This window comes from Chroicocephalus ridibundus, chromosome 14 (genome assembly GCF_963924245.1).
Source record: "Chroicocephalus ridibundus chromosome 14, bChrRid1.1, whole genome shotgun sequence".
NCBI lineage: Eukaryota > Metazoa > Chordata > Aves > Charadriiformes > Laridae > Chroicocephalus > Chroicocephalus ridibundus.
Window position 1 is genome coordinate 12,310,418 of NC_086297.1, and position 26,002 is coordinate 12,336,419.

General features: G+C 55.1%; 1 protein-coding gene across 5 annotated transcripts in view; it reads left to right on the forward strand.

Moving 5' to 3' along the window:
- The window catches only part of PIK3R5 (phosphoinositide-3-kinase regulatory subunit 5), a 68,331-nt gene that overhangs the window by 31,738 nt on the left and 10,591 nt on the right, over nucleotides 1-26,002 (forward strand). For all 5 annotated transcript variants that reach the window (XM_063352412.1, XM_063352414.1, XM_063352411.1 and 2 more), the window contains 9 exons: nucleotides 5,208-5,317; nucleotides 14,659-14,759; nucleotides 16,846-16,914; nucleotides 17,708-17,846; nucleotides 20,357-20,426; nucleotides 22,503-22,677; nucleotides 23,257-23,410; nucleotides 23,959-24,042; nucleotides 25,242-25,998. In XM_063352412.1, coding sequence (XP_063208482.1) covers nucleotides 5,221-5,317; nucleotides 14,659-14,759; nucleotides 16,846-16,914; nucleotides 17,708-17,846; nucleotides 20,357-20,426; nucleotides 22,503-22,677; nucleotides 23,257-23,410; nucleotides 23,959-24,042; nucleotides 25,242-25,998 — 1,646 coding nt within the window. In that variant the 5' untranslated portion in view covers nucleotides 5,208-5,220. The remainder of the gene's footprint in view (nucleotides 1-5,207; nucleotides 5,318-14,658; nucleotides 14,760-16,845; nucleotides 16,915-17,707; nucleotides 17,847-20,356; nucleotides 20,427-22,502; nucleotides 22,678-23,256; nucleotides 23,411-23,958; nucleotides 24,043-25,241; nucleotides 25,999-26,002) is intronic.

Consider the following 26,002-nt stretch of genomic DNA (forward strand, 5'->3'; position numbering starts at 1 on the left):
CCTGCGCGACCCCCAGTTTGTCTTCTCGTGTGCCCTGTGGCAACCATGTGGGAACTGCTAATGGCCTCGGGCATCTCCTCGACTTGGCTGCTGTCTGCAGAGGGACCCTCTGCTCCCGGGGCAGCACCATCCTGGGCATGGAGGAGCTGAGGTGTTCTCCTTTGCTCCGATGCTGAGCAGGAGGAAAGCCGTGAAAGGGAAGGGTCCCAGGGTGGTGAAGGCAAGTGGGGGACCCACAGTCTGTCCCAGCTGAGTGGAAAGCCCCTGTCGCTGAGCTGTGACACCCTGAGGGCTCCCTGCGGCCTCGGGCTTCACAGCCCAGCAGGAAAATACGTTCTTTTTTGTTGGTGATTGTTGTTTTTTTTTTTTTTTTCGTATTCTTTAGGATTTTTGCAAACCTTGTGCCTAAAGGCAGGACAAGTGAAAAATCTAAAAGCAATGATCAGCAAATTCCTGCTTTCCACGAGGGGATACGTGTTTTATCTATTTAATGTTAGTTAACAGGAAAATTGTAATTTATCTGTCTGCCGTTTTAACTGTGACAAACAGAGATGAATGAAGACTTCTAACTAAGCAACCTCTGATGGAAATTTCCCAAAGATCTTGCATCCATGCAAGGCGCTGGGACAATTTCACAAATGCTCTTGAGATACTTTCCGGACTGCGCTCCAGTGTGCTGTGCCGTTTCTCACTCACTTTAAATATTACTTTTTTGTCTTGTTAGAAAATGACCAGGTGGTGCCTTTTGGGCAATCAGCCCTTCTGAGGGAGGTAGGTTCAGCTTTACCCCATGCCCGTGACATTGCTAATTGTCGGCCATTTGTCAAAAACAGAGCGAAACCTCGAGGCAGATTGGTTTCCCTTGGGACATGGGATTCTTCAAACCAGGGGGCTTAAATGTTGTCACTGCTGTGGCCAAGAGTGCTGTAACATTACCGGCATGACGTAACATTAACGAGAGCAAGCCTTGCTCATTGCCTGCCTCGTCCCGGAGCTGTCTGCAAGCCAGACACCTCCCTGTGCCCGGATCGCCGTGACTGTGGTTCCCGGATTCCCGGTTCCCCTCTCGGTCTCTGTCAGTTCCTCTTGCCACCTCCGTCAGAGCGGTCTGAAGATGCACCCTACTGACGTCCTGTGTGGGAGAGACAGAGAGGAAGGTGTTTCTTGGGACCTGCGATGGTAGATGTTTATCTTGCTTGGTCAGTAGGGACCAGAGCGGTGGGAGGCGATGGGGGACTCTGTCTAGGTGAGATCTAGCAAGAAGTCCAGTCCTTTCTGACTGTGCTGATACTGCTGGTGGCAGGAGGATGGCACGGAGGTAAGGAACATGCCAGGAGAGCTGGAGATTTGCCTTCTGCTCCCAGCTGTGCCACAAGTCCCTGTGGAACAGCAGAAAAATTTCTTAACTTTTTCCAAGTGTTGGCTTCTCTGCCTCTTTAATGGTGGGTGTACGGTTTGCAACGGTGTTTGGAGGCTGCTTTTAATGCACAAAGTTACTGGAGAAAGGAAACCAGTCTCATCTTAGAGAACATCCAGGGCTTGAATTCCTTTAGCTTGATTTGATAGGTCCGGGTTCCGATGCATGAGCGAGGTGTGGTAGGATAAAGCCCTTCTGCTTGCTTTGCTCAGCTCTTGCTGAGGCTGTGCAGAGCAGGAGCAGCAGTTGATGTGGCCACACTTTTCTGTACACAATATGCTTCCCGAAGAGAGGTAGTTAATGCCTTCTCCAAGTGTGATATGCAGTCGTTGCCTGAGGATGTTCCTCATGACTGCTGTGGTGTCCTCTCTGTTCCTGCCTCCTAGGAGCAATATCTCTAGAGGCTTCACGTAGGGGCAGAACAGATGTGTGGGCACTGTGTTGCATTGCCTGCAGAGCTACTATCAGGAGGTGTGTGACAATCCAATGTCAGAAGGTCTCTTGTTATCCTCCCTGCTGCTTTGTCTCAACGGGTCCATCAAACCCCTTCTTTTTTGCCTGGGTGGTGGTTGTGCTCTCTCTCTTGAAAGTGTGCTTGACACCTGAGGAGAAGGCAGGGAAACCCACATCTTGTGCAATGTGTTACTCTGCTTGGAAATGCGCAGAGCAGCAGCCAGCCTCGGTGACGAGGGTGTCCCCGAAGGGTGCCGGGCCATGACCGCTCACAGCGTTTGCCCTGGTTGTGTTGTGAAACGTGACCGCAGGCATTTCACCAGGCAGCGACTGCGCCGTCCCTTCCACCCGCTCCGAATGCCTTGCACCTTGCGGGTTTGCCAAAGCAGCTCTTGGTTTAGCAGCTCTGCTACTGGGAGTCCAGCTGGAGGAAGATGATGAAGGGACAGATTATTATTTATTTTAATTTTTTTTGCAGAGTTGCTCAGTACCCTCATAAACCATTGCAAAGCATTGATTAAAAACCTTGACCTCAACACTTGTTTTTCTTACTGTTCTTGAGATGCTTAACAGAGCTCCTTGGAAAGTCCAATTACGTCCTCCCCTGCCTTGTCATTTTGCTCAGTGTGGGTGGGAAGGAAGGGAGAGTTTGGGGAATAAACAGTAGAAGAGGTTGAAAAGTTTCATCTCGGTTGTGGTGGACAAACTGAGTCCTCTCCCATGAAAGATGCTTCCATAAGCACTGCCTTGGGAAAAGAGGTTTAGCTTCATGTGTGGTCCATAGCGCACCAGGAAAAAAAAACAACCCAAAGACTGTGTTTTGTGGTTTGAAAGCTATGATAATATCTTTGTCGTTTTTTGTCCTTAAATTCCCTGCCTGTTTGGTGCTGGGAGAGGAGAGGCATTGGGAAGGGATGGCTGGGCTGGTGCGGGGCTCGCCGTGAGTGTGTGGTGAGGAGCGTGTTCCCCTCCGAGGACCGAGCCGTGCTCTAAAACAAGCTGACGTGCGGGGAGGTGTATTTTTGTGAGCTGGGTGTTGTAAAGGGTGCTTATGAGTCATGCCGTGCTCTTAGTCACTGCTTTCCTCTTGCCACAAGTCATGACTAAGGTGCTGATGTGCAAATTCCCCGCTCATTCAGCCCTCGGCACCACGGCGGAGCGTTTCTCCGGCGTGGATGGGTAAAACTTTTGGTGAAGACCATAATAACAGGCTGTGGCAGCGGGACACAAGAGGCAGGAGCTCATGAGCCTCTTTGGTGTAAAGGAGAGCGCTTGCACTTGGCAGGTCAGTGGTTCCTCATTGTGGCTTTGCTTTCACCTGTTTGGAGCCATTGGTGGCTTCTCTCCAGCGTAGGAAGGATGGAACGGTGGGGCTGGAGCCAGCCTCACCACTCCCTTGGCTTTCGGGGAGCCCCAGTAGCCAGGCATGGCTTCACTGAGCCCTTTTGGGGGAATTGCCGGGAATTAGGTGTGTGTGGAGGTGGTCGCGCTGAGCGCACCAAGCTGGGGGGACCGGGTGGAGCCTCTGCCAAGATCGCAGCGGCTTTTGCTCCTGCCAGGGTGGAGGTGGGGAGCTGTGGTGGGCGCAGCCGCCACTGAATACTGAGCATCAAACGTGGAAGATAAGCAGAGAATTGAGGATTTTGGGGGGTAATTTTGGGAATTACATGAGTGTGTGGCATGGGTACAGCAACGTGCTCTCCGGGATGAAAGCAAAGACCACCTTGGCAGGTGGGTTTTGTAGTATTGGCAGGTTTTATTTCTTTTTCCTGGATTTTTTTTTTTTTTCTGCATTTGTGTTGCCTCGAAGCGAGAGGTGAAGGGATGGACCCATCTCTGTGTATGGGAGAGACTCCTGCCCCAGGGTCCCTCCACACGCCAGGGCTGGAACTGCAGGGAGGGAATCTCTGCCTGGGCACCTCTCTGCTCACAGATCTGAGAAGTAAACCTTCTGGGCAAGCCGCTTTTATTTTCATGGTGTCCCAGACAGACGCATATGAATTGAGCGGCGTAAAATCTCCCTCCCCGCAGCCCGCGGTGAAGGTTTGCGCCCTGAGCCGTGGAGGGGAGGCGAGACGTATGGAGCCGTGTTGTGAAAAGGCTGCAGCCAGGCACGCAATCCGCAGTTTCACAACGTCCTCGGATGCTGGGGCTGAGGGCTGCGTATTTTCCTGCATTGCCACAAGGTTCATGTGGACCTTTTCCTCATGGCGCTGGAGCGAGTCCAGAGAAGGGCGACGGAGCTGGTGAGGGGTCTGGGGCACAAGTCTGGTGAGGAGCAGCTGAGGGAGCTGGGGGTGTTCAGCCTGGAGAAGAGGAGGCTGAGGGGAGACCTTCTCGCTCTCTGCAGCCCCCTGAAAGGAGGGGGTAGCCGGGGGGGGTCGTTCTCTTCTTCCAAGGAACAGGCCAGGGGACAAGAGGAAATGGCCTCAACTTGTTCCAGGAGAGGCTTAGACTGGATATTAGGGAAAATTTTTACACTGAAAGGGCTATTAAGCATTGAAACAGGCTGCCCAGGGCAGTGGTTGAGTCACCATCCCTGGAGGGATTTAAAAGCCGGGCAGACGTGGTGCTTAGAGATAGGGTTTAGTGATGTTTTTTGTCAGAGTTAGGTGGATGGTTGGACTTGATGATCTGAAAGGACCCTTCCAACCCGGCAATTCTATGATTCATGTTGGCTGGGTAGCAGCAAGGTGACAGTGCCGGAGGCTCTCCTGGCCGGTACAGGGCTGGCACTTGGAAGTGGGTTTGTGACCATCGACAGCGGACATTAGAGCCACCGAGGATGATCTGTGCCTAAGGCAAGGAGTAGGTGCTTGGGCTCTGCCGTCACTTTTCCCAGGTTGGACTGGATGATCTTTTGAGATTCCTTCCAGCCTGGGCTGTTCTATGACTCCCATCAACCCCGTTGCAAGGTGCTGCAGCTGTAAGCCCCTGCAGTGTTATCTTCGATGGAGGCTAACCCAAGATTACCTCCTTGCCACAAACACATGAGCGAGACTTGATATGTCCCGCAGACGGAAGTTGTGAGAAGGCGGATATGCCTGCAGCAGGTCAGGGGCAGGGTGGCTTGACCCCACAGCCTCTCGTGATCAGGTCGTGGATGTCTGCGCCTCCTTTTCTTTGCCATGGTTGGGAGGGATTGGGGGAACAGAATGGAAGATGATGGCTAGCAGAGTGGGGTGCATCGTTGGCTTTGGTGTTGGGAAGGGTGACAGGAGGCAGTAATGGGGTGTGTTTCACCAAGGACATCTTGTCTGTGCTGCAGTAGAAGTGTTGCTCTCTTCCTTGCACTTTTAAGGCCCAGTATATAACTTTCTTCCTTCTCTCTCTTCAGGAGATGAATTAAAATGCAGCACACCACGTGCACGGAGGACAGGATCTACCACGCACTGGAAAGATGTCTACACGGGCTTAGCAGAGATGCTGTCTCCAGCAGATGGGCTGGTAGGTGACCTGTTAACCACGAGCGTGTTGGCCACGAGCCTGACAGCCTCGATGGGGTCAGACTCCTTTGTTCTTCTGTCACTGCATGATCCGCTGACCTACCTGGGTAAGGGAGACCTGCTGGTGCTGCTGGAGGCTTGGAGGCCTTTTCTCCCTTCCAATATCTAAATTTGGAGGTGGGATCCAACCTAGTCAATCTTCCTGAGCGTCTCGTTGCAGTAGGAAGATGTACCAAGACGCTGAACAAGTCATGTTAGGCCTTACATAGGTAAAGCTCAGCAGAGAAGACGTGCATCTTGCCAGTTGTCCATGCATGAGCTGGAAACAGGAGGAGTCTTCATTCAGCACGAGGAAAGACTCCTTTGTGTAATCAGCCAGCCTTGTCTTGCTTTCATGCATGTAGTCCTCAAAACCTATGGGTGTAATCTCTGCCGCATTGTCAGAAGCCAGTGTGGAGATATTGTTATCAGCTTTATTTCAACCTAAATCAGATACCATGGTGGCCATAAAGACGTGACCACGATCAAAGGGATTTGGGATGGTGGTGGTGAGGGCAAAGCAGCGATGGGAAGTCGTAATTTCTGAGTGTCGTTTTGACCTGTCTTCCTCATACTCACGCTTGTAGGCTGCAATTAAATCACTCCCAAATCCTCTTGCGGACGAAAGAAATGAAATTAATTTGAGGGGCTGTCAAGTTCAGATTTCCTTTTGTCTGTGCAGTTCTTCCAACCCCCTCTGCTTTTCCATTTACCTATAAGTCAAGAAAGAGATGCAAACGTAATCCCACCTGCTACCAAATACTGGAGTAATCCCTCTCGCCCTGCCCGTTTCCTTGCACCCACCGGCGTGAGGCCAGCTCCCCGTGCTGTGGCATCTTGTAGAGTCTTGGTTCACGCAGCTCTGACCAGGACTCCTGGATCCTTTTGGTCTCCCCGCCTTCTGGGAAGCAAGCCCTGAAGTGTGACCTACATTCCCGGTTCCTGGAAGCGGGACCTCGCGTTTGGCACCGTTACAGCGCGTGTCCAAAGGAGTCCCATCTCGCCAAGCAGTTCATTGTGCGCCGCATAACTCACCTCTTCCTGTAATTACAATTAATCAATTCCTGTGTCACTCACAAACTCTGCCCTTCTCTAGTCCCAGCCCCTCAGCGCTGGCGTTTGTGTTAGGGTAGCCTTTAAAAAATGACTTCGTAATTTTTCCGGCTCATTAGCAAAGACAAGACTGTACGGGGCAGGGGTCAGGTGGTGGTGGGCTCTGTTGGAAGCAGTTGTGCTGCCCAGTGAGTCCTCGTTTCTAATGATTTTCTCCTATCTCTCCGCGTGCTGGCTTTCAGTCCTCTTCGTGTGGCTTTTGTTGGGGTTTAGCGGAATGACCTGGCATTCCTGGGAGAATCTCGGGCGTTTTACGCAGCAGAAAGTTCCCTCGCATCGTAAAGCATTTGTGCTGTTGCCAAAAGTCTCCAGTGAACCCCGTTCCCGTCAGCGGTTGGGATGTAAATGGCTTTGCGGCACTCCCGGGCAGCCCCCGGGGCAGCGCTTCTTGGCCAACGCCTTCGGTGCTCGTCCACGGGGGCCGTTGTCCTGCTTCGAGCTCTCCAGCCCTGCTGGATTTTAACACGTTTGCGTTGAAGAGCTGCAGTTTCACATCCTACCCCCTTGCAGTCGGAGTAGGAAGTATTTCACCGTTGCCGTAACACGTACGATTTAGGGAAAACAGAGCAGAATGCAGAGATGTACCTACGCCCCTTAACAGTGTATCCTATTTCCTTTCAGAAACAGAGCAGAAATGTTCTCATGTTCTTCTGCTTTCTCCGAGTTTCAAGCAACAGTGTAATTATTGCTGCCCTGTGTCAGATCCAGGCTGTTATTTATGGCAGGGCTCTGTTCCTCCTATAGTCAATGAATCTCTCCACCTTGTTCTTAACTGCGCCAAAGCCTTCTCCTTTCTCGTTTTTTAACTTCCTATATCACTTCTATTTCCCAATTTATTTGCTTTCCCCTCCTTTTTACCGTTCCCGCACGCCACAATAACGTGCACCACGTTGCAGCTTTTTGCGCTGAGACCTTGCTAGGATTTTGTTCCTTTTCGGATTATTTAATGCTTTATTTTTACACGATAATTTTACAGGAGGTTGCTCCAGAGTGGGTGAGTAATTGCTTCCCATGCGTTGTTTCCCCCCCGCGTGAGTGACTGACTATCTGAGGTCTGTGAAGGCAGCGGAGAGGAGAAGTGTGAGTGCTTCAGCCCTCACAGATTTATACCCTGGGTATAGCACAGATTTATACCCATGGTTGGCTCTGGAGTCTAAACAGAAAGTCTTTCCTGAACTGCAGTGTTTATTGAAGGAACCAAATTAAAATGAATTGTCTCTGACTCACAAAACAAACCCCAAAACTGTTAGAAAAGTGCTAGAAAAGAATGACCTTTTCCTCGCGGGCACCCTCTTGAGATGACGTCCCATTTGTCTTCCTCCATGTGGCTGGAGAGACGAGAGTCAAATCACAACAAGCTAAAAGAAGAAAAATACTTTATTTCTTGCTGTTGAGCAGTGGAATGGGGGAGCCTTTGGTGAAGGAGAGTGCTGAGCTCGGGTCTGGGTGCTGGTGGGGCCAGCGATGCCGTCCTGGGGAGTCAGAGGCGTGAGAAGGGCTGGGGGGTGGTGGTGGATGGAGAGCTGCTGGAGAGGCTGGGGGGCACCCGGCGTCCAGAAGGTCGCAGGAGTGGGAAGGAGCTGTTGTGTCTCTGCCGCGGGGCTGCACGCGAACCAGAGCGGGTGAAGGATGCTGGTGAGGGAGGATGATGGATGGAGGCCGCTGGTGGAGGAGGGGAGTGTTTGGTGATACGTCTCATGTGGTGCCCAGGGAGTTCAGCCTGCTCAGCTCTAACGAAGAGAAGTTTAAGATCCTGCTCAGTTGCAGTCATCTAAATACCCTCGTGGGGAATGAAGAGAAGTCTGGTGTGGGGATCCTCCACCTTAGTCACCGTGGAGCGAAGTGCAATGTCTGAAATACTTCCAGCTCTAAGTGCAGAATTAAGGGGCCCTGGTTACTACGCCTCGCAAATGTCAACATTTGACCCCACTCCTCCGGGCTTGTGATGGGTTTTCGTGCTGAGGTCACCGCCCAGGCCGGCTGGAAGCACCAGGGGTGGCTCCAGCCCTGGGAGGTGCTGCTGTGTCCTGCTCAGGGGATTCCAAGCAGCTGCTTGGAAACAGGAGCCGCGGGTTGGACCCCTGCGGGGTGCGGGATGCATCCCAAGGGATGCAGGGCTGTTGCTGTCCCCTGCGCTTTGGGCACCTCCAAGCCCTCTGCTTACAAACTGCTGCCAGTGGGCCCTTCCTCTGGGCAGTCCCTTGGAGAAAACCACCTCGTTCTGGTGAGGGCACGGTGGAAATGGTGGGAGTGGGTCTGGGGGAGGGAGGAAACGGAGACATCTGCTTTTCACCCCTTCAGCTGTGTCACTTCTGACGGCATCGGGAGCTGATGCCCAGCCCAAGTGCCGTGGGCGAAGGCAGCTTGGGCACGCGATATTTCTGCTTTATTTCTTCTTTTTTTTTTTTTTTTTTTCTTTTTTTTTCCGACTTGACAGTTGCCCCCTATGAAGGGCGGCGGAGGGGAAACGTCAACCACCGGGGTCAGGAAGGAGCTGCTCTGGGAGGGGAGGGCGCCTCGGTGCACTTCTCAGAAAAGAAATCGCAAAGCCTCATCCTTCCGAGGCCGCCCACGGGGCCGCTGCCACCCGGCTCCCGGCACGCTGCCGGCGTCTTCGTGGACGCCGATAGCGATCAAAGTGAGAGCGTGCTCCGCGCCCGAGCTCCCTCCCGGTGAGGGGGTCTCGCGTCCCTGCTCGGAGGCTTTGCTGGGGGTTTTGCTCTCCCAAAAGGAGCTTTTTTCTTTGGGTCTGCATCATGTTGGGCTCAGTTGGAGATGAACACGGCTTAGTCCTGTCTCTGCTGCGGCTCCGTGTGTCTCAGCCCCAGCATCCCCCGGCTGGGACCGCGCAGTGCTCCGGGCTGCCTGTGTTGCTGGCAGATAAATCTGACTCATTCTCCACGTATAAAGAAAAAAAATAAATAGCGCTGGGTCGCTGTTTTAGTGGAGCAAAACCGGATGGATGAGCGTGAGGGCAGGGTGGAAGTAAGCAGTTTTTTAGCCATGGAGCTTCCCGCTGCCTTCCTGGGAGGTCTCCGGTGCCTCTTGCGATGAACTCGTTGCATTCAGGGGATGGAAGGTGAAGTCCTGGTTTGTGCTGCCCGCACAAGGTGCGTCTTGACACCTCCAGAGCCAGAGCTTGCCCCGCAGCTCCCACGGGAACCGCTCTCCTTTAAGGTGTTGAGCAGTTTGTGCGTGTGACTTTACTTGCTGCTTCCCTCAGCTGAGAGGCACCCGCCCGAGCTCTGCAAACCCGGCCTTGCTATGGGCTTAGGTGAGTGAGGGGAAGCGTTTCCCCACCAACACAGGATTTTCCAGCGCTTGCACAACTTGGTAGAGAGGCAGCGACGGGGAGCACAGCATCTCCCTGCTCGCGGTGACGGCAGGGAGCATCTCCCTGCTCGCCTGCGGGGACATCCAGGGCATCCCCGAGCTGCGGGCTCCTCGTAGATCTGGGGTCTCACTTGCATCTCCTAGTGAGAAATGCTTTTTGGGGGAACTACAGAGCAAGTGCAAACCTCAGGCGAAAACCTGGTTCAAGCTTTCTACTTGCCCTCGGTGCGCATCCTACCCTGGTCCACCCCGGCACAGGGAGGGTGCCCGGCATGGTCTGGTGCTGCTGGTTTTGAGCAAACCTGGGCGCAAGGGAACGAACCCCGTTTGGACTTTGTGCTCTGTGCTGCCTTGTCTGGGTGTCAAACCCTGTGATCTGTGGCCTGACCCGGTGCGGTGGCGCGATCCACCATCACACCAAGCCAGCAGCGGACCATCAGCTTGGGGGTGCTGAGACGGAAGAGCGGCTGCAAATCAAACTTTCGGGACTGGGTGTCTCACCTGGCTGCAGCCTTTCCCCGGCCTGGGAATGAACCAAGTGCTGCTCTGCAGTTCATAAAAGTCGCCGGCTGCTACCGCAGCACCCAGCTGTGTCCCCAGCGGATGCAGGACATCTGCAGAGGGACGGAGAGTGTGCGTGCAGGTGGGTGGCTCCTTCCTGCTTTTAATGTCACCATGGGCTGTGATCATGAGGAGCATCACCTTCCGTGCCCAAATAACCTTTTTAGGCTGGATACATGGGATGATATGGCTTCAGGGACTAATTTTGCTTCCAGTGGTTGGTAAATGGATGCTTGTGACCTGGCCTGTGTGTGGAGGGAAGGGAATTCCCACCCAGGTCTGGATCTCCTCTCCTGACTGATGCCCGGTAGTCTTTGTTTATTGTGTCCAGGATTTCCAAGCTGCGTTTTGTGCTCGAGACTATTTTTGGCAAGGACGCAGCTGGTTTGGTGTGTTTTGGTTAATGCTGCTCTGCCAGATTTCGGATCCCAGCCCCTGGCAGCCTGCTGCCTCCCAGCGCTGCTTGGCTTCATCCCCGGGGAATCCCCGTGCCTTGAGTTAAACAGAAATTCTGCTTGTAGCGATGCTATTCGGATATACTTGGCTGTGTCCTTGTGCTTCAGCTCACAGTTCCTGTTAGAAGACCCCAAAATGGCTCTAAATTATATTTGTAAGACACTTCTCTTGAGCCCTGCCCTTGTCTCTGCTTGTCCCTTGCCCCTTCACAGCGGCCTTGCCCCAGCGCCTCCCCCTCTGCCCATTCAGCGCAGAATAGAATCCTAGAACGTGTTGGGTTGGAAGGGACCTCTCAAGGCCGTCTAGTCCAACCCCCTGCAGTCAGCAGGGACATCTTCAACTGGATCAGGTTGCTCAGAGCCTCATCCAGCCTGGCCTTGAATGTCTCCAGGGATGGGGCCTCCCCCACCTCTCTGGGCAACCTGGGCCAGGGTCTCACCACCCTCAGTGCAAAGAACTTCTTCCTAATGTCTCATCTAAACCTGCCCTGCTCTAGTTTAAACCATTGCCCCTCGTCCTGTCGCTACATGCCCTTGCAAACAGCCCCTCCCCAGCTTTCCTGTAGGCCTCCTTCAAGGACTGGAAGGGGCTCCAAGGTCTCCCCGAAGCCTTCTCTTCTCCAGGCTGAATAAGGCAGCCAGCCGCTGCTGCCGCAGTTCCCTCCTCCCTCGCTAGAAGTGAGAGGAAGGAAAGAGCCTGCGTCTCGCTGGGCTCTTGCTGGGCTATTTGTATTTGTGGTTACGCTGGCGCAGGAAGTGGTGTTCTCCTCACCCGGCGATGCTCCCCGATGGAGCTCAGCTCCGCTGCTTTCCCGGATCCTGCTCCCCACGGCCAGGCTTCCCCCTGGGTGGGGACGGGCTCTCTTGGGTGAGATAATCATAGAATCGTTTTGGTTGGAAGAGACCTTTAAGATCATTGAGTCCAGCCATCAACCTAACACTGCCAACTCCACCACTAAACCATGTCCCTCAGCACCACGTCTGCTCGGCTTTTAAATACCTCCACAGAATCCCAGACTGGCGGGGGTTGGCAGGGCCCTCTGGAGATCACCCAGTCCAACCCCCTGCCAGAGCAGGGTCACCCACAGCAGGTGGCACAGGAACGCCTCCAGGCGGGTTTGGGATGTCTCCAGAGACGGAGACTCCACCACCTCTCGGGGCAGCCTGTGCCAGGGCTCTGCCACCCTCACAGCAAAGAAGTTCCTCCTCGTGTTTAGGTGGAACTCCCTATGGTCAAGTTTGTGCCCGTTACCCCTTGTCCTGGGATGGTGATTCCATCACTTCCCTGGGCAGCCTGTTCCAATGCTTAATAACCCTTTCAGTGTAACAATTTTTCTGAATATCCATCCTAAATCTCCCCTGGTGCAACTTGAGGCCATTTCCACTTGTCCTGTCACCTGTTCCTTGGGAGAGGTGTATGGGAGAAGTTCTTGGGAGAAGTAATCCTCCCGGCTGATGCAGGTCGGGTTGTTTCAAGGCACCATGTGAGCCCAGCTGCTTCTTGTCGAGGTCAGCAAAGCTCCCGGCAGCTCTGACCACTTCTGCTGGGCTTTCTTGACTATCTCACAGGTGCTGGGGCTTTCCCTGGAGGATGTGGTGCTCTGGGACAATATTGATTTATTTGAGCAGTTTGCCGGAGTCATCCTGGGCAGAGCCATGGCTTTGACCACATTGGATGGGGCTTTGAGCAACCTGATCTGGTGGGAGGTGTCCCTGCCAAGGGCAGGAGGTGGAACTGGATGATATTTAAGGTCCCTTCCAACCCGAACCATTCTGTGATTCCATGGTGTAGGAAAGTGGCTTGAAGGAAGTCTGGAGCATCGCTGAATTAGCGGGTCGCTGTGGCTATGCCCTCGCTGACAAGATACCACAATCTAAGGTTGTGCTCTGGGTGTCCGCAAACCCAGCGAGATGCTGGCAGTACCAGAGGCAAATTAAGAATTGCAGCTGTCGTTAACAGCGAGTGCATCTGAGCTCCTTGGAAGCTTTCCAGCAGGATCTTTCTCGGCTGGCGAATGTTGATTCATTGAAAGTAAAAAGTTGCATGGCACCAGGGCTGGGGGGGGCTTTCCTACGAGGGAATGCTCCTGCCCTGGTAATTCACATCCAAGCTAGGCATAAAGCCACAGAAATAGCGTGTGTCTTGGTGAGCAAACGCCTGTCCATGGCTGGGGGGGGTGGACAAGTGAAGGCTGTTTTTGCAACCTTAGCACCAGTTTTGCTTGTCTTGGCCTCACCCTTCTCCCTGCTGGGCCACAGCAGACCTCTCCCCTGGTTTAAATTCATCTTGTTTAACACCTAGAAGGTGTGTAAAGGTGTTTTTCTGGCATTTACGTGTCGGTACGTTTGATGGATTTGTAGCTTCTGCAGCTTGGGAATAACATTTGAGGGACAGACAGTGTCTGTCCTGTAGACGTGTGATGAATTCTGCTGTCTCTTGCCAGCTCACGGCATTGTTTCTTCCTCGTTAGCTCCAACGCGACAGCCAACACACGTGGGCTGGTGTTTTTTATGTTTCTGTGCCACTTAATAGACCGGGTGAGTAAAGAGTGGCTGGATTTATATTTATTTTTCCTCTCTGATCATTAGCCCCCCCTTCCCTGCAGTGAGAGACGCTCTCTTTCTCTTGGTTTTCCTTTTGGACTGAGCTTGGAAGAGCCCCGATGCCGGCACCCCCGGCACCGTGCCGTGGGCTGTGACCGGGCTGTGCGTGATGTCTGCCCTGTGTCCACTCCTGGGGGAAAAATCCATGGCGATGGGGGAGACGCAAACACGGGCCCTTCTCAATATTGGCTAGGCTGTTCGCTTGAAATTTCCCCGTAACTTTTCTCCATGGGGCTGTGGACAGTGCCTGGCAGGGAGGAGGAGGAGGAGGTGGTGCTGCTGCTCCCTTGGTCTGCAGGTCCCGAGCCGGAGAGCACCGCCTCCTCCCCTGGGATGCGGGGCTGGGATGAATGGAGGCGCCCGGCAGCCTTCGCGCAGAGCGTTTCCTCTGCGACCATCTGGGAGGTGGCCCTGACCGCCAAGAAAAGCGACGGCTTCGGGAAACACCTTGGGCCATTGTCACCGGTCGGGTCCCAGCAGCGAGAGGCAGATGTCTGGGGATGGAGGACGGGGGAGTTTTCAATCAACCGGCGTGAAGGACCCTCCATCCCTTTGCACGGCAATTCTCCTCTCTCCATATCTGGGTCATCTCCTGGTGGGGTTTTAATACATTTAGTGAAAATTTGAAGGTGGAATAAATGCTGGGCAGGCTTAACAACGATGCTGACGTGAGGTCTGACTGTCACCATGCTGATGTGATGGGGAAGCTGGTTGGGGGGTTGCAGCATCTCCCCTCCCACGGTGCAGCTGGAGGATGTTGGACGTGTGCCTGGCGGGAGCTGAATTTTGCAGCAATTGAAGGAGTTTATGGTTGGGATGGAGCATCTGGGGCATTTGAGCCCGGGGGTGGCAGGGCTCGGGGGGGGGGGTGTACTGGTGGTGTTTCTGTGCTGGGGCAGAATGAAGGTGGGCATCCACCCATGCCACGCACATCCCTCCGGCCTCGGCAGCATGCACGAGGCGGCGCAGGCGCGTCAGCTCTCCAGCCTCCCGGGGAAGACCGCGCTGGGCTGCGTGAGCGAGAGCACGAAGGCGCTCGGGTACGAAGCGATGCCGCCGAGATAAGCACCATTCGGTGAGATTAGATCTGTCCAGAATGAGGGCACAAGGTTTTCTTTCCTCTGCCGTGATCTGACGCAGGTGGCGAACGCCTTCGCCCCGACCCCTTCCCGTTGTTCGTCCCTCCCGTGGTCTTGGAGGGGGCCGTGAGTGATGGCGGCTCTGTCTTCCCCCACAGCCGGGCTGTGCCTGAACTGCTGGAGCCTGCAGGAGCTGGTGAGCCGAGACGCCGGCAACTACCTCATCCTGGTGGAGAAGATCCTCGGCAAAGCCAAAGAGGTGAGTCGGGGGCTGCCGGGAGGTGGGAGGGGGCTGCGGTGCTTTGAGGTGGTATCAGCTCTGGGACTTGCCCCAAGTGGGGTTTTGCAGAGCTTGGCGGGTGATTTTGGGTTGTGGTAAGGTATTGCTGGAGCACTGGAGCTTGGACACGGGAGATGCTGGGTTCACAGGTCCGAAATGCTGGTGGAACAGCCCTGTGTGTCCTTCCGGCACACAGGAAGAGCAAGGGAAAAGCCCAGCTCCAATACCTGCTCTTCGGGCAGCACCGCAGATCCGCGGGGAAGGGGTTTGATTTCCCGAAGCGCTGCTCGGTGCCGTGCGGCAGCAGCCCAGGTGTTATGGTTTGAGGCCCCACAACAATTTATTGTTGTTTAGGCCATTATTCTCTCACCTGATGACCCCTCCCCAACCAGGAAGGGGAATTGGGAAAAAACAAGGAAACGCGAGGGTTGAAATATAAACAGATTTAATAGGATAAGACTAAATAATTAACACTAATAACACTAAAGAACCAATACTGATCACAATATCAATATTAAACACACAAGGACTATTCCCAGCCCATTCCATCACAGGAGGCCCTGCACTCCCCGCAGGGACAGCCGATGTGGGACCCTGCGAGCGCTGCGGCTGCGGGAGGAAGGGAAGGGCTCAGGGCTCTGGCACCGGGGCAAGGAGTGCTCAGGACGGCAGCCAGCAAGGGAGGGAGAGAACTCCTCAGCAAACTCTCTAATTTATATTAAACATGACGTTCGTGGTACGAAATAATCCTGTTGGCAGCTTGGGGCAAGTGCCGGGGTCTCGCTCCTCCTCATCCCTGCGCACTGAGACCTGAAACCCGCATATCATAGCTGGCTATAAAGTAAATATTTCACAAATTCAGACACTAGAGTCTGCTAAAAGTGCAGTTTTCCCAGGCATTAGAAGAGAAATTAGTCCTGTGTCGCTTAAACCAGGACACAGGGTTGTAGGGCTGCACGGATGGGGCCGGCCTTCCCCAGACCTTCCCAGCTTACGCCTGGGGAGCTGCTAGTCCAAATCAGAGCAAACTGAAGGTTTCCTGTTGTTTTTGGTGGAAACTTTGCCACGGCTCTGGCGGGCTTCCTGCCGGGCCAGGAGCGGAGCTGGGGCGCTGGGGACCACGCAGGGTTCTCAGGGCGTAGCATCCCAACGGGCGACTGTCGGGATAAGCACAATGGGGAGGCGAAACGGCCGTGGGACCGATGGTACCGTCCCGCCGCGGTTCTGTCATGTGCTGGAGAAGCTCGAGGCATCGTCGGTCGAGCAAAGATGACTGGGGCTGTGGCCGGGAGCACCTCGGAGGAATCCCTTGATGTGGCAGGAAACAGTGATGTGTTTCCTAAACCCCCAGCGCTGGGATTCATGTGATGGAGTAAATGCTGCCTTTCATTTTTTTTGGGAAAGGCTGTCTAGCTGTGGAGCAGATACCAGTTAAGATTAGCACGATTCGGTTTAATCCATATTTTTTTTTTTTTTTTTTTTTTTAATGGCTGGAATTGATCTAGTCGCAGATAGCATTTTATTACATTAGGGTTTGCATAAGGGTTTATCGCCCTTCGTGCCGTGCTGATGAACAAGGGGGAGACAGTGTCTGCGAGCATATCCTTGGGCCGTCGCTGTGTCCCTCGGTGAAATAATTCTGCTGGCTCTTCAATGACAAAGGCTGGGACAAAATTCCGTGGTTTGTAGTGTGCTGCTGAGGCTCGCAGCCGCTTGCAGGGGCTGGGCTGCCTGCTTTGAGACAGTTTCATGGCATTTCATGCAACCCTGCACAGATCAGGAGCATCGGAGGGCTGGGAGCTTGGCCAAATCCTGCTTCTCGAGGGTAAAGGCAGAGCCACAGTCTGTGCTGACCTGCCTGTCCCAGCGGCGGGGGTTACTGGGGCTTTAGGGGTTATTTTCCCCTGGAGACAAGGGAATCTGCTGGGGATGGTGATGTGATGGTGTGGGTTGGGTGCTCGGCTGCGCTGTTGGGGAGTCTCCCGGTACCTCCAAGGATGTTTTTGGGTAACACTCATGGCGAGCAGCGCGGCTCATCCTTCTGCCCTCGGGCTGTTCCCTACAGGTGCAGGAGAAGTGCGACTACGACCTCGTCCCGCCCCTGGCTCTGCTCTTCTACTATGCGGTCCTGTATGTAAGTCCCAAGCTGCTGCACGTACCTTGATCCCGGCCCGTGGGGAGGCGTGGGGTCCAGGGCCCCACGGAGCCACGTGGGACAGTTCACCGAAATCGGGGTGGCTTTCGTCTGAAACATCACGCTCTGCTGTGCTCGATTCATCTCAAAAAAAAAAAAAAAAAAAAAAAAAAAAAATCCTGTACGAATCTACAGGGATCAAGACCAGGCAACCATTGCACAAGCTGAGAGCCGAAAAAAAATGAGCTTCAGTGGTTTTAAGCTTTTTATTTAAAGCTGGGCTAATGAGAAAGGGAGACGGACAATATCTCTGTGTGGAGAAGGCAAATTTTTTTTTTCATCACATTTTTTTATACTTCTGCAAAATATATAGGCAACACTAATGAAAAGGAGTGGAGCCTTCACAGGAAATACTTTTTTTATTATTATTATTAGCACAATGCATCATTATCCTAAGGAAATCATTGCTGCCAGATCTTGCAAAAGCACAGGCTGTAATGCGATTCATCTGTATGGCTCTGTGGTTGTTAAAAAGAAATTTATATATAGGCTTTGGCACGTGAGCCGCAGCCGGGAGGTTGGGGAGGTGCAGAGCGGATGAAGCTTTCTCGGAGCTGTGCCCAGTGGGGATCCCTTGACCCTTCCCTGGGAGAGGGGTGAACGGGGTGAACCTCAGCTCCGATCTGCTTCTCCTCCTCCCGCTTCCAGCCTAAATCCTCCAGTTTTTACGCAGCGCTCAAGGCCCGTGTCCTCGCTCCCTTTCTAACCGTGTCCCCCCGGCCCCCCCCCGCAGGCTCCCCACTTCCCACCAGGCTCCGACCTGCTCCTGAAAGCCGCCAGCGTGTACCACAGCTTCCTCACCTGGCCCGTGCCCTACTGCGACATCTTCCGCGAGCTGCTCACCTTCATCAGCGACGAGCTCAAGGCCCCTGGTGAGCGCTGCCCCCCTGCCGTGGGCTCTGCTTCCCCAAAAACTGACCACCCCGCGCTTGTTCCCGAGACTCTCCTGGTGTTGCTGTCTCATACCCCGCTTGCTTCGTGAATCCCCTGGGCGCCGTGTCCACGTTTACCTTGTGCAACCCAAACCTCAGCATTTCCAGGAGGCGAGGACCTACGCCCTCCGTCCTCTGGATGATTTTCCCTGGTGGCCCAGCACAGGGTGAGACCAGATTCCTTTGGAGGAGCAGGGCAGGGTTGTGTTTTTGGTGGCCGCTTTGCGTGCAAGGTGGTGGGAGCATCGCTGGGACTCTCACTCAGCTCTGGACCAGCGTGAATTAGCAAAACGTGTAACTGTTTCCTGGCCGCCTTTCAGTCTGGTGGGTCTTTTCCATGGCAAAGCACGTGCTGGCTGCTCCCGCCCGGCCCTGGGCTTTGTTGGAGGTGCTCGGTTTGAAATGCTCGGTGGGGTGGTAACAGTGGGTCCATTCATTGGCGTGAAGGTGGCTGGAGCCTTCGAGCCTGCCCTTGCGTGGAGATTTCCATAGGGCTGAGGGACTCCCCGGCTCTTTCTTTACAGCCGAGACACTACCTTGTGATATGGCTTTGGGCACATCCATCGGCAGCAGCAGCGCTCCTCTTAATTAAGGACTCCTCGTAGATGTCCTGTTGTTCCCAGTGGAGCAGCTCTTCCAATTATTTCTAAAAGGCCGTTTCTCCTAATCTCCCCGTCTTTTGGTGGCTTATGGAGAGCAGTTATCACACAGAGTGGATTTTGGCCCTTGTTTAATCCTACGCAGGGCCATGGCAGCAGGGCTGGCTCCGAGCAGGACTGGGGAGGCCTTGGAGATGGGCTGCGGCTGAGGCTGGGGGGGCTTCCCCACGTCCTTGAACCAGGCGCCGGCTTTGGAGAGCCCTGACCGGGATGTGAAATACGGGGTCTCCATCACGGCAGCAATGTCTTGCGGAGATGGGAGCCTGTAGGAGCAGATGGGATAAAAGATGCTTTCAAAGGAACAAAAAGATTAAAAGAAAAAAAAAAACAAACCCAAAGCCCTCTGTGGTGTTGGCACTGGGCTGGCTGATTTACCCCCAGATAAATGGCCATGGCCACCAGGCAAGCTCTGGCTGGGCTCTTGCGCTGCATCCAGCCCCCCAGTGCCGAGCCGCAGGGCCAGCACGGATGTGGGGATGTTCATCCCATGCTGCTGCGGCCCTGGACTTCCCCAGCTCCTTCCCGGTCAGTTATTGCTGTGACGCCGGTCAGGCCGTCTTGCAGACCACCGGGAAAGCCCCGGTGCTGTGGTGGAGGGGGTCTGCTACATCCTGCTCCCGTGCCATCACCGCCATCGCCAGTCCTGGAGGCTGTGTGAGGGGGCCACTTTGGTCCGAAAGCTTTTCCCTTCCTACAAGTATATGAGATTCCCTCGCCCCCGCCAAAAGATGCCGTGTGGGAGATGTTGGGCTGCCGGGGCTGGGGAGCCCGGTGCTGCCCCTCACCACGGCCTTTCCCCCCGACTGGAGCTAAGAACACCAAAAACGTGTCCTCTGCTGGTAAGCTGGCCAGGACCTTATATGCCTGTTGCCCAGCCTTCGTGACCTGCCACGAGGCTGAAGCAAAAGCTTTTTATTGAGTTGAGGGTAAATATTAACTGAGAACCAGCTGCTGTCAATATTTGCCGAGAATGCAATAGCTTTTATCTGCAAACCGGGGCTGATGCCTCTGCAAGAGGGGCGGATGCTCAGGGGGCCTGTGTGGATCAACATGAGCTTCTCGTGGGTGCTGCGTCCCCCCCGTGGGTGCTGCCGAGCAGCAGCTGGGGTTGGGACGTGGCTGCCCACAGTGATAAGGGTGCTGGGTCTTGCTAAGGGTGCTGGGTCTTGTTGACACCCTAATTTCTTTCCCAAGGTGTACCCCAGTCTGGCTGGTTGGGGGTGACACAGGCTTTGCTGTTGCCGCCCAGTCCAGGTCCATCCGATGTCACCTGGTTGGGGTTCCCGATGGCACGCTGGGGACAGTCCCAGGGAGGCATCCAGGGACGTGGGCTGCCCACGCCAGCCTTTCTTCTGCTGGGGCCGGTCTGGGCTCCATCTCTGCGGGAGGGAAGGTGGCAGTGACCTGCTGTCCATAAGTGAGATCCAGGGCCTGGGGAGCTAATGCAAGTGGCAGAAGCTGCTAAATATCATCCACGCAATTCACACCCCACATCAGCAGTGGGGCGGAAGGGATTGGGGTTGGAGCAGCTCTCCCATCCCCTCCTTTGGTTGCTTTTCCATTGCTCTGGGCTTTTACCCTTTACATGCCATGACTCCCTTGCTCCTGCGTTGGTCCCCTGACACAGTGGCTGTGCCTTGTCCCCATGAGGACTCTTGGTGCTGCCATACCCGCTCCGGGCAGCGGCTCAGCCGGCTCAGCACTGCATTAGGAGACAAAGTCACCACGTTCCTGGGGCAGAGCGGTCTGTGGTGGTGCCGTGTCTCATGTCCTCTGCTCTTTCTCCCCCAGGGATCTCCTTCCAGCGGCTGGTGAGGACAGAGCAGGGGCTGCCCGTGAAGAACTACCAGAGCTCCACTGTGTAAGTGTGGCGGTGGGCGCTGCTGGTGCCGCTCTGTAGCATCCCCACAGTCTCACGCTGCTCCGTGAGCACGCTGCGAGCAGCGTCTCAAAGGTGTAGCGGTGCGTGCCGGGGAGGAGAGCTGGAGAGCTGGGCTGAGCTGTGGGAAGGGAGGAGGAAAGTGGCGTCAGGGTCTGTGGGCTCCCCGTGTCGGTCCCCCTGCTCGCTGCAGGGCTGCGGATCTGGGTGAAAACAGCCAGGGAAGGCAAAGTCTCCTCCACAGGGAGCGGCTGAACTCGGGGCACGTTGGAGAACAGCCAGGAGACGCTTTGTTCGGGAGCCACCACCCCAGAGGGGGTCAGAAGCGAGTCCGTCCCAGGGCAACAAGTTAAGGAAAGCCTTGCAGCTGTGAGCGCAGGGAGACTTTGCCCCTTAATCGAGGGCTGAACCTTTACCTCCTGCCAGGGCGCCTCGTTTGTAAATAGGAAAATGAGCCCAGGTGGTGCTGTGGGCCCTTCCTGGCTGCAGTGCCAGCCCCAGGGACAGTCCTTCATGCACAGCCACTTCCACAAAGGAGGGCTGTCCTGCTGTTTTGACCTCTCCGCTCGTGCCGTGCAGCTCTGGAACTTCACCCGTACCCCACCTGGCTGCACCGGCGCTGCTGTGTTGCTTTCCCAGTACAGCTCTGCTGCTCTACAGGCTTATACTGGTGCAAGTGCAACCGCTTACAGCAGGATGGCTATATTTGCATAAAAAGCCCTGAAAACCTGGCACGAAGCTGTACACAAGCTGAACCTTGAGCTTATTGAAAGCTTGTGCCCGTTGCTGGGCTTTCTAGACCCAAGCACACCAGAGCACATCCTTAATTCAGAGCCATCTTTGCTCAGAGGTGGACTGTTCTCCTCCATAAACATACTCTCTGGGATCCAGGTCTGGGAATTCAAAGCCTGTGGATAGTCATAGAATGAGAGAATACCAGGTTGGAAGGGACCTCAAGGATCATCTGGTCCAACCTTTCTTGGCAAAAGCACGACCTAGACAAGACGGCCCAACACCCTGCCCAGCCGAATCTTAAAGGTGCCCCCTGATGGGGTCATGTTGTGGTCCAGAGCAAAAATGCAGCTGAAGGATGTGGCTCTTCTCCTTAAAGCCGAGAAGTGATGCTGTGACCTGCGTCTTGCAGGGGGAGGATGTTTTGGGGACCGCTCTCATCTTCTACCCTCTGCTTCATCGTGTGCGCTGGTTGTCCAGTTAGGACAACTGGCTGCTGGACTGGAGCCCCGTCTGGGGTAGACTGAACAATTATTGGGCCGGTGGTAATGCAGGTGTGGCAGGAGAGATGGTGCCGAGGAGCAGGATGGAGCATCCTCAGCCGTTACGTGCTCCCTGCCTGCGGCTGGCACTGCAGCGTGGGTCTGGCCCCCCAGACCCTCCGGCTGGGACTAACGTGAGAGGACACTGCCATCTAGCGTGAATGTCATAGAGTTTTAGAATGGCTTGGGTTGGAAGGGACCTTAAAGATCATCGTTCCACCCCCCTACCCTGGGCAGGGACACCTCCCACCAGCCCAGGTTGCTCCAAGCCCCGTCCAACCTGGCCTTGAACCCCTCCAGGGATGGGGCAGCCACAGCTTCTCTGGGCAACCTGGGCCAGGGGCTCACCGCCCTCACAGCCAACAATTTCTTCCTCAGATCTCATCTAAATCTCCCCTCTTCCAGTTTAAAACCATTACCCCTTGTCCCATGGCTCCCCTCCCTGCTCCAGAGTCCCTCCCCAGCTTTCCTGGAGCCCCTTTAGGGACTGGAAGGGGCTGGAAGGTCTCCCTGGAGCCTTCTCTTCTCCAGGCTGAACCCCCCCAGCTCTCTCAGCCTGTCCCCACAGCAGAGGGGCTCCAGCCCTTGGATCATCTCCGGGGTCTCCTCTGGCCCCGCTCCAACAGCTCCGTGTCCTTCTGCTGTTGGTGGCCCCGGAGCTGGAGGCAGCACTGCAGGGGGGTCTCCCCAGAGCCAAGTAGGGGACTAATTTGTCCAAGAGTTTCATGTGCCACCGGCATCCGAGCCCGGCTGCCCAGCCTAACTGCCGTCCCCTTATCCTCAGGACGGTGCTGCTGCTCAACCGCTCTGAGGTGCAGAGCGAGTTCCTCTCCATTGCCGAAAAGCTGAGCGCCAGCGAGCACCCGCAGCACGCCACGCTCGTCCTGCTCCTCGAGCACCTCTACCAGGCCAACTTTGGCACCCGCTGCGACCTGGGCAGCCTGCACCACCTCCTGAAGGTAGGCTCAGAGAGCTTCCCCTTCGGTGATGCCATGATGGTGTTGGGAGCAGTTTCATGCAGGTGGCTGGTGGATTTCCTGACCAAAATAGTATTTGATTGACAAAAGACCATAAGTTTTCATAACACTTCGTGTAGGGAAAAATACACATCTTCCCCTTCTCCTCTGGACCTGGGGTCCACAATTCTGTGTTGTGAAGTGTGGCGAGGGAATAACTTGCCTTTTACCCTTTTACTCCTTTCCCCATTCTTACGTGGAGAGAGGAAGAGCACCTCAATTTAAAATGCAGCAAAAGTTTTTCTTTAACCGGAGAAACATTTTGCTTTGGTGTCTGTGGCGGGGGGGAGACTTCTGAAGAAAACCCCTTAGGTGTGTCCAAATGATTTTTTTTGTTTGTTTGTTTGTTTTTTTCTCCTCCATTTTGCAGAAGTCTTGGAGGGGCTTGAAGGGGAGGGGGTTGGAGGTAGAGGAGGGAGAGAGATTTGCCCAGTGGTGTAGTTAATGACCTTCCCCAAAGAGCTGTGCTTTGCCTCTGCGGAGGGACCCCCTCCATCTCTCATCTTGGCTCTGCTCCCCCAGTCCAAGACTCTGGAAGAGCTCTCGGAGATCTACGCCAGCGCCGCTGACGCGCAGGAGGTTGCGGCCGCCAGCAGTGACCCTCTCCTGGCCCGGGAGCGGCTGCAGTCCGTGCTGCGGGACATCGCCGGGGCCGCCTCCTTTCCTGCCATCGTGGGTGAGGAACGCCCCCCGGCCCCTCTTTCCTCCGGATTTTTCTGCCAGCTCACCCCCAGCGGTGGCGAGGAGCTCCCTTGCGCTGCGGCGGGTGCTGGGAGCCAGCCCTTTGAAGTACAGGACCCTCTTTTGCAAAGTTGCGACCTAGCGCAGCAACCACTACAACAGGGAAAAAAAACCAAAAAAACCACCAACCCAGGTCCCGTTTCATAACTACATGACAAGCCAGAAATTGCTTCTCATCTTTCATTAAAACAGAAGCAACAACACAAAAATGTTCCTCCAGCCTTTGTGGGCGAGATGCAAACATTGAATCAGAAACCGATGGCAGCTGTGGTGTCTGATGGCTAATAGCGGTGTGGAATGTCCTCTCGTCCCAGTTGCGTGGGACTTCACGGGGGTAACGACAGCAGCGTCAGTGCTCTGCGTGCCCTGGGCTGCCCAAAACAAGTGCACGGGGTGGGTGGCATCTCCCACCAGCCAGGAGAGCTGTCAGCACTGCCATCGGGGTTCCCTGCAAACTAACTCCTCTCCCTCCTCTCGTCCCAGGTGAGGCTCAGCCCCGCAAGCTCCACACCATCCCCATCCCTGCCGCTCGCTGCTACACTTACAGCTGGGACCAGGATAACTTTGGTAAGCGGAGGGGGTCCCCCGTCCCTCCCAGTGAGACCGCAGCATCTGCTCCCCCTCGCAGGGGCGGCTGAGCAGCGTTTCCACTCCGCCGGCACCGCCACGTGCGGCCGGGCGTGCGACACAAACTGTGGCCGCAGCCTGAAAGAGCTGGTAACAAATTGGTGGTGATGGGAGAGGTAACGCAGTGGGTACCAGTGTCCCCTGGACAGGAGGGGACATGGGCATCAACTCATGACGCGGGCATGACACCTGCTGCGATGCCAAGCAAAGCCCTCATCCGAGTGGTGGGCACAAGAGGCTGGTGGCCCCAAAACACATGTTGCCAAGAGACAAATCATGCAGGGCTTCATCTCCTGGGCAAAGTTTCGCCTTGCATTAAGCTAGGAGAGGTTTGTCGCACCCGAGTCCCTGGGGATGTTGGTAGGACGGAGACCTTGTTTGATAGAAAGCTCCTCTGCAAGGAGTAAACCTTGCTCGTGCCCTGGAAATAATTGTTGCTGGGAAAGCCTGACAACGCTGAGATGTCAGGGCCTTGTGGGGTTGAGACCCCTCAGACGTTGCAGCTCTTTCCCCCCGCCCCCAGCAGGGATGGCCGAGCAGCGGGTGCCTTTGCCGTGCTCTTGGCCCGGCCACAGCAGTTTTGCAGGGGAAGTGGCGGCTTCTCCTTCTGCTGAGCTGGTCTCTTCAGCTTCCCCATTCCTGGAAGACTTTTTCTGTTCCCGTGAAGGTTTAGTGCTTGCTGCTTGCTGGCCTCAGCAAGCTCTGGACCAGAGCTCTGCCTTGGGCTTTGCAGCGAGTCCAGCTTTGCTGCAAGGCCACCCATAGTGGGGTGATTTGGGGGTCAATTAGCCAAATACCTTGCTTTCCTCCTGCCCTTCAGTTAAACCTGAATCGGACGTGACCACATTGTGAAATCTGTGTAGGAAGGAAGCAAAACCCCAACTGGTGTTTGCCTTTCGCGAACCCAAACAGAGTGTGACCTCAAGGAGAGAAGCACGTTTTGTTTAGCGTTGCATCTGAGCGCCTTATGGGAATCTAAAAACGTTCCGTAGGAGGTTTTCAGCTCCTTGCTTGAAACCGTGCGGGATCAAAGGGAGCGCTGGCCACGCTGTAGTAGTGTCGTTGGCTGCAGGCATCACATTTCCAGTGGTTATGCTGGAGCCCATGCCAGACACGATTTCCCTCTGGTTGCCTTTCAGATATCCTCAATGATGTCCTCAGCAAAGAGTGCAGCGTTGTCGAGCCCATGGCCTCGGAGAACGAGGAGGAGGATGAAGAGGAGGAGGAGGAGGTGGAAACCGATGGCTGTTCCCCTGAGCGGGACTCGCTGCTTTCCCCCATCTGCACTATTTCCAAAGACTCTGTGTACTCAACGCTGTCGGAGGAGGGTTCCAAGCCCTCGCGAGTGTCCCTCTTCACCACCTCCAAGGACTCCATCTCGGAGCTGACGGTGGTCTCCAGAAAGTCCCTGAAGTCGTTCGTCTCCAGCCTGAAGGACTGCATGGACAGCGGGTACGCGGAGGACAGCGACGAGAGCTCCCTGGACATGGTGGGGAGGCCGGAGCTGAAGGTAGAGAAGACCCACCACAAATACAGACAAACGCTGACCAACAAGATCTACAAACTCTTCAAGAGCAAAAGCCAGCTGGTCTTGAGGAGGGACCTGAAGGACTGCCCAGACACGGGCTCGCTCCCACTGCCCCTGCGCCGGGCCGAGAGCCTGTGCACCCCCCAGGCAAAGCACCGCATCCCGGCGCGCTCCCGGCGCGCTCACTCGCTGCCGCAGCACGTCCTGAGCCAGCGGCTGCCGGCCCCGCTGGCCCCACGGCACCTCAGCCTCCACCGACGGCCCTTCCTCAGCTACGACGAGGACGCCAAGGTGTCCACGCTGCGTGTCGTGGTCTTCGGCTCCGACCGCATCTCGGGGAAAGTGGCCCGAGCCTACAGCAACCTCAGGTGA